The sequence below is a fragment of the Arctopsyche grandis genome, chromosome 1 (assembly GCF_051622035.1).
Source record: "Arctopsyche grandis isolate Sample6627 chromosome 1, ASM5162203v2, whole genome shotgun sequence".
Classification (NCBI taxonomy): Eukaryota; Metazoa; Arthropoda; class Insecta; order Trichoptera; family Hydropsychidae; genus Arctopsyche; species Arctopsyche grandis.
Genome location: NC_135355.1, coordinates 7,987,704 through 8,005,334, shown reverse-complemented (window position 1 = coordinate 8,005,334; position 17,631 = coordinate 7,987,704). Strand labels below are relative to the sequence as shown.

The 17,631-nt window shown below is 41.1% G+C and overlaps 1 protein-coding gene across 3 annotated transcripts; it reads left to right on the top strand.

The window, feature by feature from the left end:
- The first annotated feature begins 546 nt into the window (after positions 1–546).
- LOC143915399 (uncharacterized) lies at positions 547–17,591 on the top strand. 3 transcript variants are annotated; one of them, XM_077436044.1, is made up of 3 exons: positions 547–753; positions 2,347–3,363; positions 15,684–17,591. In XM_077436044.1, exons 2-3 carry the CDS (start codon positions 2,487–2,489, stop codon positions 16,295–16,297), a joined length of 1,491 nt encoding a protein of 496 aa, XP_077292170.1. In that variant the 5' UTR covers positions 547–753; positions 2,347–2,486; the 3' UTR covers positions 16,298–17,591. The 3 variants fall into 3 exon arrangements, with proteins under 3 accessions (XP_077292170.1, XP_077292175.1, XP_077292161.1); XM_077436049.1 differs by having other exon boundaries at positions 547–735; positions 15,684–17,569; XM_077436035.1 differs by having other exon boundaries at positions 547–1,192; positions 15,684–17,569.
- Positions 17,592–17,631: the final 40 nt, after the last annotated feature.

Sequence of the window (17,631 nt, the reverse complement as noted above, 5' to 3'; positions counted from 1 at the left end):
TTAAGCTTGTGATTCAAAATTACAAAACATTTTAATTTTCCATGTATTTGGTACATATGTATGTATGTATGTATATTTGTAAGATAAATTCATACTATTTATATACATGCATATACAATTGTCGACCCAAAATTATGTAAAAACGTAGGTTTTACATAGTTTTGATATATATATATATATATATATATATATATATATATATATATATATATATATATATATATATATATATATATATATATATATATATATATATATATATATATATATATATATATATATATATATTTGTAAGATAAATTCATACTATTTATATACATGCATATACAATTGTCGACCCAAAATTATGTAAAAACGTAGGTTTTACATAGTTTTGATATATATATATATATATATATATATATATATATATATATATATATATATATATATATATATATATATATATATATATATATATGTAGGGGCAGGGGCAAGGAGAGCGCAGGGCGCAGGGAAGAGGACAAGAGGGGAGGGGAGGGTGGAGGGGGCTTTGCTGATAACGCCAGTCGAGTCGCGTGAGAACCGGGCCGCGTCGTGCCGGCAAACCGCCACTTCGGTCTGGGCGGCCACGGCGTGAGCGCGTCCTCGTCTGGCGTCTCCGTCACCATCGCCATCACCATCACCATTGCCATCAGCACATCGACGAACTCCATTCAACCTACCACTACCGTTATCACGCTACCACACTTGGCCGCAGCGACAGTGACATGTGTATGTAGATCGGACCGACTTTGACGAATCTTACGAATCCGCACTCGCGTGAGTTCGCTTTCGCGTTCGATTTGCTCGGCCGCTTCCGCTTCGTTATCAAGCGAGGCGTGGGTTTTGGCGCGCTTTCGTCGGAGACGCGTCGCCGGGCGAGGGGCTGGCTGGCGCGCCTGGCGGGGCGGGGGGAGGGGAGGCGAGTTGCCGGCCGGCCGGCCGGCGTTTGGCATCCGTGCGTCAGTGCGTCAGTCCGTCGTTCCGCCACCACCGCCACCACCGCCACCACCGCCAGTACCGCTGACGACGCGGTCGTGAGTGGACGTCAGAGTCGCGGGGCGTCCGGCGTCAGCCAGCGGCGTCGCGATCGCCATCTCCGCAGCGCAGCAGCCGTCGCCATTGCCATCGCCATCACCATCACCATCGCCATCCCCATCTCAGCTCTGTCGTGAGTGTACTGCGCCGCGCCGCGCTTCTCCACTTATACCAACTTAGTGCTATCGGTTTTCAGTGCGACACAAGCGCGCACCGCGTTTCGTTTTCGCATTTTCGCGCGCCGGCCGGCATGGCGTTCACGTGAGCCGATAAATATTTATGTGCCGGCATTTTTGACAGCGGCGAGTTCGCTTCGTGACCGGTCGACCGATTCGACCTTTTTTCGGAAGCGGCGCATCGTATATATTTCACAATCGCGACTCGTATTGCAAAACAATCATGGATTTATTGTTGCATTTCAGCGCCGCGACAGACGAAACGATCCGCGTCGTACTTTGCCTTTTTTTTTGCTCTATTTTATTTGTAGGTAGGTTTTATTTGCCCTTTTTCTTCGACGCGGGGTAAATATTTACGTAACGTAAATTGTCTGTATTTTACACTGTCGACGCACGGGCACAACTTTTGCACTTTGATACGTGAATATATTTTACTACAATATTTATGTGTTTTTCCCACTACCATGTTTCAACCCATCTGCGTAAACAGACGACGTAAATAATCTTGTTGCTATTGCACCATATATACCTTGCGTGGTGTAATTGTTGTTGTGTATACACATATACTTCCTAATGCACTATCCACTTTCCAAATATTTTCGAAATTATTTAAATTCAAAACTCGACTGAAAGTTTTCTTAAGGTAAGGAAACTTAAAAATATTATAAATGGAAATATTAAAAAAAAATAATCCAACTGAAAATACATATGTATATACTGTAATCAGGACCGACGAGAGTGGGGGGGGGATAAAGTTCCAAGGCCCGGACTAATCGAGGGGCCCCGTGTCGGAAATCGTACTTGTTATATCATACTTTCTTATCCAATTATTTTAAAAAGTAGCAACCAATATATAGGCATTTTTCTAATAGTTCTGATATTTTTTTTGCATATAAAATGACTGTAATATAACATTTTAACCCATTACAGATTTCAGAAATCAGGTTTTCGATAATATTCTGTCGTTTGTGTTGTAAATACGAATAATCTACTACAAAAGTTTTTAAAAATATTTTTAATAAATAGTATACCGTTAATTGTCGCTTTTAATTTTTTAAGTAAATGTTATCAATGTGGAAACTTCAAACTCACGTGCGTTTGTTTGTTTCAGGAGGCACTACAAGAAACCTGCTCGGCTATTGACGACAGTAGCTCAAAACATTGTGATATAGTTCCGGAGCTCGCAGACGGAACAGTGAAGACTCTTTGTGATATAAAGATAATTAATTTAAGAATAAGTATTTAAAAATAATGAAAATGTTGCTGGGCGACACTGACGACTTCCCCGCTGGGGACTCGTGGAGTCTTAGCGAATATAGCGCGGTCTTGTCTGACATGGACGACTTCTGGTCTTCGGTGGACAAACGTACCGAGAAGCTGGATATGTTGGACACTATGCCCTTCTCGGATTTTGCTCTCAACGATGCAGAACTCCACGACATCCTTGACTGGAATTTCGACCCACACAAGGAGCTAGTGCACCACGATTGCATGTGGGCAGGAACTTGCAGTGACAGATACCATCCCAATCACGACCCTAATTTCTTCAACATCCTCAATGCACCCACGACGCCTATCGACCTGAAACCACCGACTCCGATAGCTCCACCGCCGAGTCCCGTTCCTCTTATGACTGTCCAATCCATGAATCCTGGACGAAGTTTACTCCTCAACGCTGTCAGACCTCAACCTCCACCAGTCATACCTCTACAGCAGCCCCAACATACGATAGCAGTCAGCACGTCTAGAAAGACCTTCAAAACCATGATACCTTCTCCCGAAAGTCCTAGACGACCTGACACGCCCCAGAGTCTCGACGAAGAAGAACCACCGCAATTCAGACATTCTCTGGACATCATCGCCTGTACTCCGATCAACATTGCCTCTAAGATGATGGACGAGTATGGCCAAGATGAAGAGGGCGAGGAAGAAGTAGACGAAGAAGAAGAAGAAGAAGAAGAAGAGGAAGAAGAGGAGGAGGATTTCGACGACGAAGACTACACAAACATACAATATGCCAGAAATATGCAAGAGAACACCGTCGCTACAGACCACAGCTACACGCTCAGCAAAAATTCCAAACCCACGAGAGTCGAACTGCCTGGAGTGCAAACTCCTTCTGATTCTGGTGAGTGACTTTTTCTATTCGTATTCTACTATACTCCGATTTTCCAATTTATTTGACTATGTATGTACAGTGCAAAGTTATGCTTCTCAAATTTTGACTTTTCTATCTGGAATCAAGTCTGTCTGATCTAAACACACATTCGTTATGTGAAGAATGCGAATTATATATTTTTTTTTGTTAAGTAGTATTGAAAATTTTTAATTTGAGAATAATTTCTTATCGAAGCATATGAACTTCAAGAATATGAACTGTAGAGGCAAATTTACACTGAAAACCAATTAAAATATGTATGTCACTGGTCTGAAAACATTATTTTAATGTCAACATACTGTCTATCCTCGGGTAAAAGCTGCCCTTTTTATTGCGAGGTTTATTATCCTTTCCATAAGGGCGACTACCACTTTTTGCTGGTACTTTTGAAACCTCGCATTTCGTGTAATGTTGAGTGTCAGTTGAAGGGATGGTTGAGACGCGTCCGCATCGGCTCACCCCTGGTAGACGAAGGGTTGTACTAGCGTTGCGGTGTCGTGGGCCAGACGTTGGTCAGACGGAGTAGGGGTGGGGGTGGGGTTTGGGGGCGCATGCCCGTCCGCATCGATCGTCAGGGACTGCGCCCCCGTGGGGTGGACCCCCACCCGACGCCTCGCGTGCCCCCCATTCATGGCCACGGTCGCTACGGCCACCCCATCTCCTTGCTCTACAACCGCCTCGTCCCCGTTGTACCACACCCCTCCTAGATTAATGACTTTTTTACAAGGGGCATGTTTATGACCTACAGCAATCCGTGTCCTTGGCGACATCATCCAATATGTGCGCGCCAAATTCGAATACAACCGTCCTGAGCAGCAGCTTACTCGAATCTTATTGGACTCTTAGTAGAATACTTTTGTGCCCGTTCCACTTCAAGTACGATTTGCAAGGGGAATCGTTTGTCTGGAACCGTCTGCAACTTTTCATCTTTAGTTACGCTTCATCAGTCCAACGATTCTTAAACTTTGCAATCTCTAGCGCTTTTTTTATTTTAAATATACCGGTTCGTGCAGATCCAACTAGAATCATTTTGAAATCCAATAGAAAGCAGGTATAAAAATTGTAGCTAATCCAAACAACGAGGATTTCAAGTTTTGTAAAGGTGTGTTTATATCGTGTAACAATATTAAATAAGCAAAAGAAGTCTATTAATGAATGTATTTTTCCAAAACTAGTTCCTTCTTCTTCATAGACGTTAAAATGTAATGCTTACAATCTAAATGCCAAGCCACAATACTCGCAGTTTTTCCATCGGGAAATTCTGCTATGGTTATAAATTCAGAAATTCCCGTGTAAACCAGTCTTTATAAACGCTGACAAATTAATGACACGGATTACACGACCCATGTTCAATGCATTTTTTTCAATGCTACCTGTCAAGACTTTGCGGGTAGTATTACTTTGTACATGGCTCAAAATACAACGCCTATCGGTGTTTTTCAGGCCTATGGACTTATAGGCAAAACGCCGATCGGTGTTGGTCAGCATTTTAAGGTTTAAGCAAATCTGACATAAAATCCTTGATTTACTGATTTCGGGATTAGGTCTTCTGGTCCAGCTTTCAATTAGTCTGAAATTGGAAGTTTGCTGAAATCGGTTCACCGAGACGGCACGCTTTGGCCGCCACGTGAGGTCTGGCCGGGCAAATGAAACCGGTTCTTCCGGTCGCGGTCTCGCGGCTGCTTCGGCCGGATTCCTCGGATTGTTTCTTGTCGGAATGTCGATTTTTCACCAAGACAAATCGATCTAGCAATGTGCTGTTGTCGGTTTTTGCAAACCAGCGACCGGTAACGGTACCCAACCCCTCGTTTCCCTTCGAGCTCTAGTCTAACCCAAACACGGCAAAAAAATTGAAACGAAATCGAGTCCATCTCCAAGGTTCCATTCAGTAGGCGATGCCATCGATTTTACTTCCCAACAACGCCTATCGATGATTTTTTTCTTATTTTTACTTTTACGGCGCCAAGCCGAAAGCATGTACAAAGTCTCTCTTCGACAAGTTGTCGGATTAGATCCGGTCAAGTCCGTGACAATTGCAACCCAGCAGCCGACACTGACTTGTTTTTTTTCATTTTGTCAACTTATTTTTCTTCTTTAACGAATTACCTTTTGTCCTACTTGCAACGTTTTATCCTAAAAGTATATATCTCATTTTTATATTCATGTTTTTTTAAAATATTCATATCAGTTTTACAGTAGCAAAATTGTCATAATTTTCAAAAGAGGTTAGTAATAGTGAGTAATTGTTATCAAATAAACGTGATCCTTTTTCCTTTGTTCGTTTCGTAAACATGTTCAATATTCAAGCAAAATTGCTATCTTAACAAATATATTCAATTTGGTGTGTGTGTTACAGTTGAATTGTTTCTTCCAGTTGTGATATACTTTGACTAGCAGAATATATTTCATATAACCTGGTAGATACCAACTGCCGTTGTGTGTTTTCAGTTGTAATACATTTTGACCAGTTGGAATATATTCCGTATAACCACCTAAGTTGATTCATATGTTGAATTACATTCCAACTCGTCAAAATATATTACAACTGAAAATACAGTTCAACTTTAAGTTGGCACCATGTTAGGTTTTCGTGAATAAATTTATTCGACTAGTAAATTGAGTTGGAAAGTCACATTTTTATTTTAAACATATTCGAAGACTTATCGTAATACGATACTCATTCGTCATACCTAGTAGATATTAACGCATTATTAAATTCTATAGCATTCGTAAAATCATCAGAGCTGTCAAAACACAATTGATATATAACAACTAGCGCACATTGTTGAAAATGTATTTACGCTTGTAGAGTTATAATTTACTAGTTGAATTGTATTCTAATATGAATAAACTAAAACGCCAGTTAGAATATATTACAACTGAAAAATACACTTCTTCGACTGTAGCATGTACATGAAACATTTTCTAACATTGAATAAATAATTAGGGATAAATTCACTGTTAAAAATTACGGTAGCACATAATTTCAGTTTGAGGTTCAAACTTCCTTTAGGTGTCGCTAAACTTAACCAACAGATTTAGGAGACGATACTATTAGGAGAAATGACACCGCAAACGTCTCAAATGCACAACGAGTCCATTGACATCTAGAACTTATCACACGGAATGCCGCACGGAAACATACCTCAGCATCGTATCTCGCTAATTTTCATTCAAGTCGTATAATATGTAGTCGTAAAAGTGAGTTGTGTCGGGTTAAGTTCAAGGCTCGCTCTGTTGCGTTATTATGCAACGCGTTGCACCGACCGCGACGTGTGCGATCGTTGCGTTAATTGGACCCGCAATCGCTCGAGGCCGAAACGTCGTAAGCGACCGCCTCGATTCGTTCAAAGGACGTGGACCCCGGCCTGCTTTTTTGGCAGCTTCTCACCGACTCTGGTGTGTCTTGAATTTTGAGATACCGCGCCAGGCCTGGCCGACGACCCCAGTCTCTTGCATCCCCATGCCAAATATTTCGAATGACATTGACTTTGGCGTCGTTATTATGCAAAACGATAAGATCACTATCGCACCCTACATCACAGTAATGTTTATAGTTTTAAATGCGACGTAGTATTTAGTGTTTAATTTTCCTTCTTTTTTTTTAATAATCTAATTCGAACACAATTAATTACCTTGTTTGAATTACTATATTCTTTAGTCTAGAGAATTTTTAAATCATTGGTATCATCGATATAAACATAATCTAATATATATAATTTGGAAAGAGACGTTGTGCAGACGTTCAATTTAATAAAAAAAAATGAATATTCAAATAAATTTAAATAAAATAAAATATTCAAATAAATTTTATAAAATGTTTACTATTAGATTGGACATGTTTAAGCGATTTACATTACAAATACCGAGCGAAGCCGGGTAAAAACACTAGTATGTTATACATATATAGATGATTGGGATATATCGTATTTTATTATTTAACACCCACGATTAAATGTCTATTCAAATTAGCACAGCATTTAACCATCAATTACGGAATGTATTCTTTGGTACACTTTATATTTTATTTTTTATTTAATTTACACCAAGAAGGCCTAACAGATAAACCCAATGCGCCTTCCTGGCCAAAGAATGGCTATATGAATGCGCATGCACCAATGGAATTATATGAATGGTTATGTGCAGTTGTCGGTATGTGCTGTGTGCGTATCAAAATGCCGAGCTTCTAAAGAATCTATAGAATGTTCAAATTTAAAATGAAAATCCGGGGTATTTTAAACTCGCGAATATCCACCCGCAACTTATTTTTTAAATATCAATAATTAAAATGAAAGACGAATTAATAATATAAAGCAGTTGGGTATTTATGTCTAAAATCATCACATTCAGTTTCCTTTTTTCCAATTTAGGGTATGTTACAAAAATATACGTTTACTAAAGACTAAAACTTTTTAAGATGCGTCCCGACTTCAGAGACAATAAAATAAATTCGTCTTGCCAAAGATTGAGTAAAATCCCTTCAAATCGTTTTTCATAATCTAAATGTCAAGTGAATTCTGAGTGAATCCAAAGAAGCTAGCTACAATTCACAATAGTTTTCAAATCCGCTTAAATTCACAATGCATAAGTCGCGTTCGCCCTTGAATGTTATTTTTTCACCGTCGATTACAATTGCAAAATTTCCACGCGAACACATACAGATTTATAACCGATTGCGTGCATAATATAAATATGTAGTGCGTATTATATAAATGTCTCGACATTGAATCGTACACAAAATTAATAGTTTGCCGAACAAGCATAGAAAATCGGCATGCAACAGGCCGGGTGATAATAAAAATGCGCGAAACGCTCACGTGCGTGCGGCCTCATCATTGTGACACCTGTCTGCGGGGCCGTTCACACCCGAAACTAGATAAACAATCATTGTTTTTATTATTTAGTTTTTGTTGTGCTGGGTTACTAGGCGTGGTCAATTCGCAGATCGACATTCGCGGATCGTTCAACCCGAGCCAAAGTCATGATCTTGTCGCGTCCGCGGCATGTGCGCAGCAGCCCACGGACGTCCGTCGGTCACGTGAAGACCGTCTCAGCATCCAACTGATGGTCAGGTGTGGTCTGAAGGAAATCGTCGGTGACGTCACGCGTGCCAGTGGCCGACGAGGGGGCCGGCGGGGGCCCCCAGAGTAACCGTGAACTTCCCGGCGAACTTGCACAAGGCCGTAAGTGACGGCCCCCCCCCCCCCCCCTGCCGCTATAGACCACTCGGCGTGTTAACACGCTCGCGGCATGTCGTGTTAATTGATCTATGCATATACCTATCGAAACCGATGGAAAAATTATATTGAATCTGGCCCTTTGAAGGCCCCGGCTTCGAAGCATGGGCACGAAATACTAATCGGCGGTCGATATTAGATATTTAAAGGGTAAAGATATTTTTCTATATTCTTTATGCACAGTGAAAGCCACTCTAATATATATACACATCAAAGTATCGTATTTATTTTAAATATAATTGCACATATACCGAATAAGAATATAATAAAAGAAATAGAGCGAGAAAAAATATATAAAAAAGACTTTGAATTCCAGCATCCCATGGTTATAAAGGTTTTTCATTCCAAATTGACCCAAATTGAAAAAAAAAACGCAGAAAACGCTTTTGAATACTCTCTAAGCCGATTGTGCTCAAAAAGTTTGAGAATCACATGGAACATCTGCTTTTTGTAAAAAAAATCGTAAGACTTTTGGATACGTTGTAATCCCATTGGAGAATTTCGGGTTTTCCTAGGATAAAATAGCATTTAGACTTATTTTTATTTAAAGTAAATGTTAAATATATAAAATTGATTTACTTCATAAGTAAAGGCAAATTTAAATAAAAAAAAATATCAATGTCAAAATACGTCAAATACATTTTTTACAGAAAAATCTTTCCAAATAAAAAAAAAACTCTCTGTTGTATCACGTATAAAGCGATTTACTTAAATCTGAGACATGCTTGATTGACGATGTTGGTTGTTTTTATTTACATATTTTTTTCTCAGCCTTGTTGATCAATATTAGTAGGTGAATGTCAATATTGTGAACTGTCGATAAATTTCATTCCGGCTTTTAACTGGTGGATACAAACAATGACCATTCAGAGAGTTGTGCACATTATTCTAACCAGGTCACACATAACATTATCGATTGTGATGCTGTCGAAATGACCTTATCGGAAGTGAGAGTGGTCACACCGGAATGTGTCGGGTCACATCTGCATACATCCCATGTCCACAAATTTCAGCTACCGGTTTTTGATAGGCGGTCGCGTCATAAGAGGGTTATCCCTCTCCACGGCACACTAATAACTTCAGGTACTTAACATGCAAGATAACAACATAAAAGCTTGGAATGTGATTCCATTATAATTTTATTGTAGTTTGCAGAATCGAATTCCTCACAGATTCGGTAAACTATCGAAACTGCGATGATTGGCGCACATCGGTATGCGCCATTGTATTATCTATGATTCACAAGTAAATGCCCGTTTTGTAATAGGAATTCTAAAGTAGAAATGCATCTACCACCGACTTGCAACTAACTACACAGTCTGATTGAATTTGCACTCTGGCTTTGGTCTGATGCGGATTCAAACCTGGAGTGTTTGCGTCACGCGATATAAAGCCAGACAGTTCATGACTACGGGATTTCTGTGACCGACCTCTGGAACAAGTCGCTTTTGCTATTCATTTAACTAAGAGGGATCTTTCATAATATAATTTTTGATTGTCCTATTGGTGTGTTTGAGGAATGTTCTTATTTGTTTTCCCATTCATACAAATTCGATGCTCTATGATTGATTCATTACTAGGTATTCAGTATATGTAGGCAAGTTTGGATTTCGCCAATTTGTAGTCGACCTTCTAGAGGTACATCTCTAGTCTGGTGTACATTGACACATTCCCGAATGTTCCAATTTTGACCTACAGTCAACTGTGCCGAATACTAAATTGATATGACCGCGCGATGCGACTGTCGGAGTGATCTCATTTGCCTCATATCGGCCATTGTGTGACTCACGAGGAATATCCGCCTACTCTATATGCCATGACACTTCAATGGGGCTCCGTATGTTGTAGATTATTATTATAACCTAGCTTGTTTAGGTATTTTCATTTGGTAGTTATGGAGATATCGCGCGGCGTTTTCCCGGTCGCCATGGCGATGACCCAGTTTTTCCCGCGGTCTGGAAGATACGCTCGTTTGACGAACCGGTAATTGATCACGACAAGGGAAGGTCATATCTACTAGAGACGCCGTTCCTCACGACCGCTTCTGGGATGCCATCGTAGACCACTTACTTACCAGCAATACTGGTCCTAAAGTAACTGACTCGTTATGGGCATAATCATATATTAAAAGTCCGAGCGAAAATTCCGCGCGGCCAAACTGGTTTACCTTTCTGTTCTAATTTGTATCGAAATGGGTTTTCAACGAAATCGATAGGAATTTTTAGTTTCGTAACGGCAATTATATGACTACTAAAACACCACACTAGCTGACAATTTATCTCTCTGTTCTTGAAAGATCCCAGTCTCCATACATCACAATTGATCCAGTATACAGATTGGTTAATCGTCCTTTGAAGTCCTTAGGGCGGTTTCAGACTAGCGTATTTTTCTGCGCGTATATCGTCGTTTCGGCATACGCGCTTACACGCGCGCTACATTTCGCGCTTCAAAAAACCGCCCTTACGTTGTCCATTTAAAGCGGTGACGAAAATATCTCAATGAGTACATATGTATGTATATTTGTCTGTCTTAAGGTCTTGGATCAGGGCTGTTCATTAATACAGACCAATCATTTCATTGAATGGTTTAAGGAAAACCTTTCTGCAAAACCGCATTATACCTGCCTACTGGTACCTATCCGTTGAGTGTTCTTGGAATTATTTAAATTATATTTATCTACTTTTTACGATTACGATTTTCACTTCCGAGAAGTGCACCTTTCTTTGTAACATCCTAACCGTATCCGGATTTGCAAATTGAAAAGAGACATGAGAAAAATTTGAATTGGTTTAATGCTTTCGTTCGGGAAGTTTGGTTATAAGTATAACACACACACACAAATGTATACACAAGTCGTGTTTTAAATTATCTATTTCCATTCACCGTACGCAACCGGTGCTGGTGATGTTGAATTGGTTTAGCCCACTTTTGCGGTTGCTATGCGGCCCGCGCCATTGTGCGATTTTGGTCCGATGGACAGTTTCGACCTTTCATCTGGAGGTTTTTGGACCGGATTGTTCGCTCTAGACAAGGACGTCGACCACCGAGACGTCTACGATTCTAGTGCGGCCTTCGGATTCGGTGTGGTTTAAACGAAGCCACCAGACTGCCACTCTAAACATGCGGATGTTACCCAAAGACCTATAAAAATTCCATCAGTGTCAATTTGCCTCAACACTTATACACAAGCTCAAAGTTCATATTCTTCTAAGGTTTCGCTTTCGACGTATTGTACTGTACTTAAAATCGACCCAAATTGGATTGACGCTACCCGTGCCGATCCAGTTTGGGCTGGTTAATTATATTTTTGTGTTAGATTTAAGAGTCCTGTGAATTTTGAGAAGTCAGTTCAATAATAGCTGAGATCTTGATGCACACAGGTAGATTGTTTGCTAAGTGCAATGGAGACGCCCGTGTTGGCAATGATATGATACCATTGAACCAACCCCGTACGTGTCCAACATTTTCATGTTTGAAATTTACATCATTATTACATAATGCACTTAACTGTGAGTTGAGTGACACCTAGACCGGATTGGATCCGAAGGCCGTATATTAAATTATTTTTGAAAATTCTACTCGACGACGGTAAGTGTTTCGTTATCATAGCCGCGATAAAAATCTTTGACCTTCCAGTTTTAGGGTGTTGCGTAACCGAAATTTATATAACGCGAATGATAGGAGTGTGCGGCAGCCTTTACTTTCATCAGGGTGGACAAAAAATAAGGTCGCCTCTTTTATTTTTTTTATGATTTGACACTTGTGTTTGCCCAATTGCCGGACGACTTGTCAGAATCTCGCGTTGCGAAATTGACCGATTTTTAAACAGATATAACCAGCCGTTGGGCGTTGGCCTAACGGTATGTACATATATAACTTTTTTTTAGAAAGCTTTGAGAAACCGGTGGTTGGTTGTTCAGCTGCATTTCTATTGTTGGTCTTGTCCGATTTCAAAACTCGTTTTTCAGCCTGAAGAATCAATCTTAAGCTAGGTTTCTAGATCGAATTGATGAATTACATATATTAGAAAATGTTTGCCAAACTGGATCAAACCATATTTATTATAGTAAGCTGAAGTGATGAGATTCAACTCTTGGGTCCTCCCATTCGTGACCGATCCTCCTTTTACCTCGCATATAGCCGTTATAACCGCATATGCTCAATCTATTCTATATAGAAGTATACGTTGAGGAAAACGACAGACTAGACTGAAGTTTGCAACTGTAAATGCTCTACTTTGCACCTGAAAGTGCTGTATTGCAGATTGTGTACCCGGCGGGCATGTTAGGCACTAGAATGCGGGGATATGAACCCGGCTCGAGGGCGTGGTCGCTCTGAAGAGTACTTTCCACCACGGCATGTTCATATCGAATAGAATCGATACGAATACGTCCGCGTTTCTCTGACTTGGTGCACACGACATCCACTGGACCACCACACATGTCCAACGGCTTTCTAGACTAGACAGACGCCTGGCGTTATCGCACATCTATCATGTCGATTTTTTCCCTTCGCTCTGCTAGTTATGTGTATTATACTTTCACATTCTTTGAGGACTTGCGTGGGGTCTACGAAGGGGGGAAAACGTCTGGGTGGGTACTCCTGGTGGACTGCATTGCAGATTGCATGCGGAGGAGTTGGGGTGGTTGAGGGTGCGTCCTAGCGTCTCGTCTCGTCGACCATTACCTCGCGCACACTGTTCGCGCTTTTCCCGCCAAATAGCTCCGACCTACCGCGGAAAATCGACCCATCCGGTTGCGTAAGGGCGGCCAACACTGCGCATGCTCCTGGTTTTGGCGCGCTATGGTGTGACGTCACCACGTCGGGATCGATGTCGGCAGACGCCCGACTGCGGGGTCGTTATCCTGCACCACCCATCTACTCTACACTGACTTGGCATCGTACCCTCCCTCTCAAGCTGTCTTTTCCACCTTCATACCCTCACCTCTACTTTTGCTCTACCACCCCGTTTTCCTCACCCGCGTGGTTCGTGGTCGAAACGTCTGGCTCCCCTAGACCCGAAACCCTACGTACGATCAAAGCCGATTAACTAGCGCTTAGATCTTTTTTTAATCTTCACGTTGACCAGTATGTAAAACAGCTATGTAGTTTGTATTATTATATTATAACAGAATAAGGTTTCTTCAAATGCGTCTTGATTTTAACTTTCAGTACTGAGATAACACCTGTTATGTAAATTGTAACACCTATCTAACATTGCGTTTATTACATTACATAATAAACAGATATAATTTGTCTATTATATAAATAACAAAATTAAACTTCCAATTAGAAAGTTTAACCATTTGAGTCCATGGGCCTTGTATTTTGAGCATGTACAAAGTAAAAAAGGGTACTATCCGCTAAGCCTTTCCAGGTAGCATTGCACAGGGGTCGTTTAATCCTCGTCATTCATTTGTTAACGTTTATAAAGACTGGTTTATACCGGAATTTCTAAATTTATAAACATAGCAGAATTTCCCGATGGAAATCCCTAACTGCTGAGTATTTTAGTTTGTGAGCACTATATTTTAACAACAATAAAGAAGAAGGAACTAGTTTTGCAAAAATACATTCATTAATAGATTTCTTTTGTTTATTTTATATGTATAATGCTCTGAACACATCTTTACAAAACTCGAAATCCTCAGCGCTAGTTATCTAGGGTTTGTTTGGGTTAGCTACAATTTTTATACCGGCTTTCTATTGGATTTCTAAATAATTCTAGTTTGGAAATGTTGGCGAAATTTTCAGCGTGGGGGGCTTTCAACAGAACGTCAGCACTCAAAGGGTTAAACTTAAAATTAGAAACTTAGGTACGAACTTTGCGCGACAAGACTAAAAGTTGGCGCAATCTTCAGGTCGTTCCATTATTAATTCAAAACAATCCGCTTTCTAATAGTTACGAAAGTAGTTTTGGATACTTTGCGACTTTCGTTTCCGATTGGTTTGCGTCTCAACATGCACTATTTGGTAGTAGCGATTTTTTTTTGTATTCTCGTTACTCCAGCGGTTCCTTGCTTCTTCCAATTTGGTGGCTCGTTGGGTCAAACTCGCATTACAGCATTCCGCTCCCAGAACGTACGTCTCCGAAAAACTGGTCCCGGCCTTATATCGTCGGGCTGGCACGACCGCGGCCGCCGAAAAACTTCTTTTGAAATCTTTCACTCGACCAACTTTCGAATGCGAAATTCAAACGCGTCCATCCATCTATCCATCTCCGACATTTTTTCCATCCATCGGGACGACTCATTCGAGGGCGTCGCTGAGTCATTCCACTAATTGTGTGGCCGACCACATCTCGGTGTCACAACCTCTCCGGGTGGCCATAAATGGCGTTCTCTCGTTGCGGACTTTTGCTCAATGGCGTTTTATGCCCGGACGTCGTGGGCGACTCCCACACCCGTGGGTTTCGCGTTGGGCGACGAGCCCTACAACCATTGCTGTGTGACCCTACACACCTATAAGTTGAACCACGATGCACATTTTCTTTAAGCGATTAACAATTTCAAAATTTGACTGATTATATAATAAATTAACTAAATTAACTCGATTATATAATAAACTAGTGGCCTGTGTGCACATAATTGTGCATTCAGTAAAATATCGCAATTAGGATCAACGGAATTGATATTTTTTTTTTGAAAAAAAAAACGTATTTTTTATTTATTATTTTGTTTCTGTCGGCCGATCATGTCAACGAAGTGACATGCTCAAGCCCACACTATGCCGCGTCTCTTTCCACGTTATTAGATTGCAAGGGGAGTAAGAGAGACGAAGCATGGTGAGAGTACTTTGTGCACACTCGCCATGCTCCGTCTCTTTCCACTATATAAAGGGTAGAAAGAGAGACTGAGCATGTTAACGACATTCAAACGCAACACACGCGCAGCACGTCGGCACGCAATAGGCTATTATTATATTCGATATTTTGTATTGTTGAATTCGATTTTTGATCATTGTTTGTATATAATGATGTATAGGTATATTATTGTGTAGTTTCTAATTTTGCTACGTTCAGGACTAAGTTTTTGTTTTTGTTTGTCCTAACAGAGGAGGAAGAGGAAATCGACGTGGTGTCGTTGGTGGAGAAGAAGGGGCTGCTGATGGGTAGGGTTCCAGCTGCCCTCCCCACGAATCCATCTCCGTTGGCTCGGCGCCAACTGCAACGGAGTGTGGCGACCGGGCTGGGGGCGCACCCCTCGCCCGCGCCGCCCCGCAAGCGCCCCCGTGAGCGCTCCGCCTCTCCAGTGACACGCCACCGCAAGCGCCCCAAAGCAGCCAGACAGCGCTCGCAGCAACCGCCACCGCCACCACCCAGACACTCTCCCGCCAAGAGGCGCCCGTTCTCCTCCTCCAACTCCGACTCCGAGGCGGAGAACATCGAGAGAAGATCGCTCCACAACGACATGGAGCGCCAACGACGCATAGGTCTCAAAAATCTATTCGACGAATTGAAAAGTGTCGTGCCATCGATATGCCAGAAGGACCGCGCGCCTAAGGTGGTTGTATTGCGCGAGGCAGCCTCGCTGTGCAATCGAATGCAGCGAGAGGATCGCGAGATGGAGCGTGAGATGGAACAGATGAAGTTCAAGCAGAGTAGGCTGATGGCACGCGTGCGGCATTTGAGACGCGAGTTGGCTTCCAGGCGCCCCCAGAATTCTTAAGGCGCTCTGCCCCAATACGTGTCACGGAAACCGAATGCTAGGGCAGCAGCCCCCCTGCTGCTCGTCATAGGCCTCCCCGAGGGCTGCCGCCGCGGCCCCCCTGGATAAGCGGGGCCGCGATCGGCCGAGCCCCCGGCCCATGCAGAAGGCCTGCCGCCCCGGTGCCGGTGCTCCGCCCTTTCCCATCCCCTGCGCCCCACCGCCTTGCTCCCGCCCCAACACTGCATCGCTCATGAGCCACGCGCGCGAGCACCGCTCACCGCTCTCCTCAAGATTTAACTCGTAAAAGTATGAAATGATTTTGGTTCATCTTTGTAAATTACGGCTGTACGAATCGTTTCGCCGCCGTCGTCATTCTCATCGTGTATCTAATATTGTATGCATTTGTCGATATACTATATAAATAAGTGTATATATGTGTATGCTTTTTATTACATTTTCGTTAGAATGTTAGTCTGTAGAGAAGTATTGAGGCCATTATATATGTTTTTCGGCCGCGAGTAATTGTTTCGTTATTTTTTTTTTTTCATTTTGTCCGTCGGATTAATGCTGTTAAGTTAATGTAAATAGAAAAAAATTAAAAACGTGTTTATTGGTGGGTTGAAAGTTCGAATTATAAATTATGTAAATATGATTGTAATATACATAAGTTTTTGAGACATTACTAGAAGCGCGATTAGCATATGAATCGGCCAAAACTTTTGACGAGTATTCTAGTTGTTTGAACAAAACCTTTCATTAACATTTATTTTTCTCAATCCATTATGTAATAGACGAATATGTCATCAAACATACCCTGCATATATACAACGTCAGTTTTACCAAATTTATATTTCATACATATAATATGAAATACATTTTTTTTTTAATTTAAAATGCATATTTGATAAGACTCTCGCTGCCATTTTACGTAAAGTGCAGTGTTCGTTTTCTTTTTAATTGAATTGAAATATTTAAAAAAAATATTGACTGAATTTGCGACTTGTGCTGTTAAATCAGGATTGTTCCTCAGTCTAAATTTGTTGTTCCTGAAACTTCCCGGTCACATAGTTCGCAGAATTGACATCTACCTCGTTAGACAAACTTTAAACCTCAAATTCTTTGTATGTATTCATATAAATTTACATACATACATATATAGATTTTAAAATGATTAAATTGTAATGATTAATTAGTTACTAATTAATGCGTACATGTATATCTAATCCTATACGCTTAGGATGCTTAAATTAAAAAATGTATTTTGTAATCGTTGTAATTGCCATTCTTCATAAAAAGATAGTTTTGTATCATCATTTGGTTTTTTTCTAATAACACTTAATTTCCATGTGTTT

Coding starts and splice junctions, on each gene's coding strand:
- LOC143915399 (XM_077436044.1), top strand. CDS start 2,487: ATGAAAATGTTGCTGGGCGACACTGACGACTTCCCCGCTGGGGACTCG. Junction 3,364..15,683: donor GCAAACTCCTTCTGATTCTG/GTGAGTGACTTT, acceptor TTGTCCTAACAG/AGGAGGAAGAGGAAATCGAC.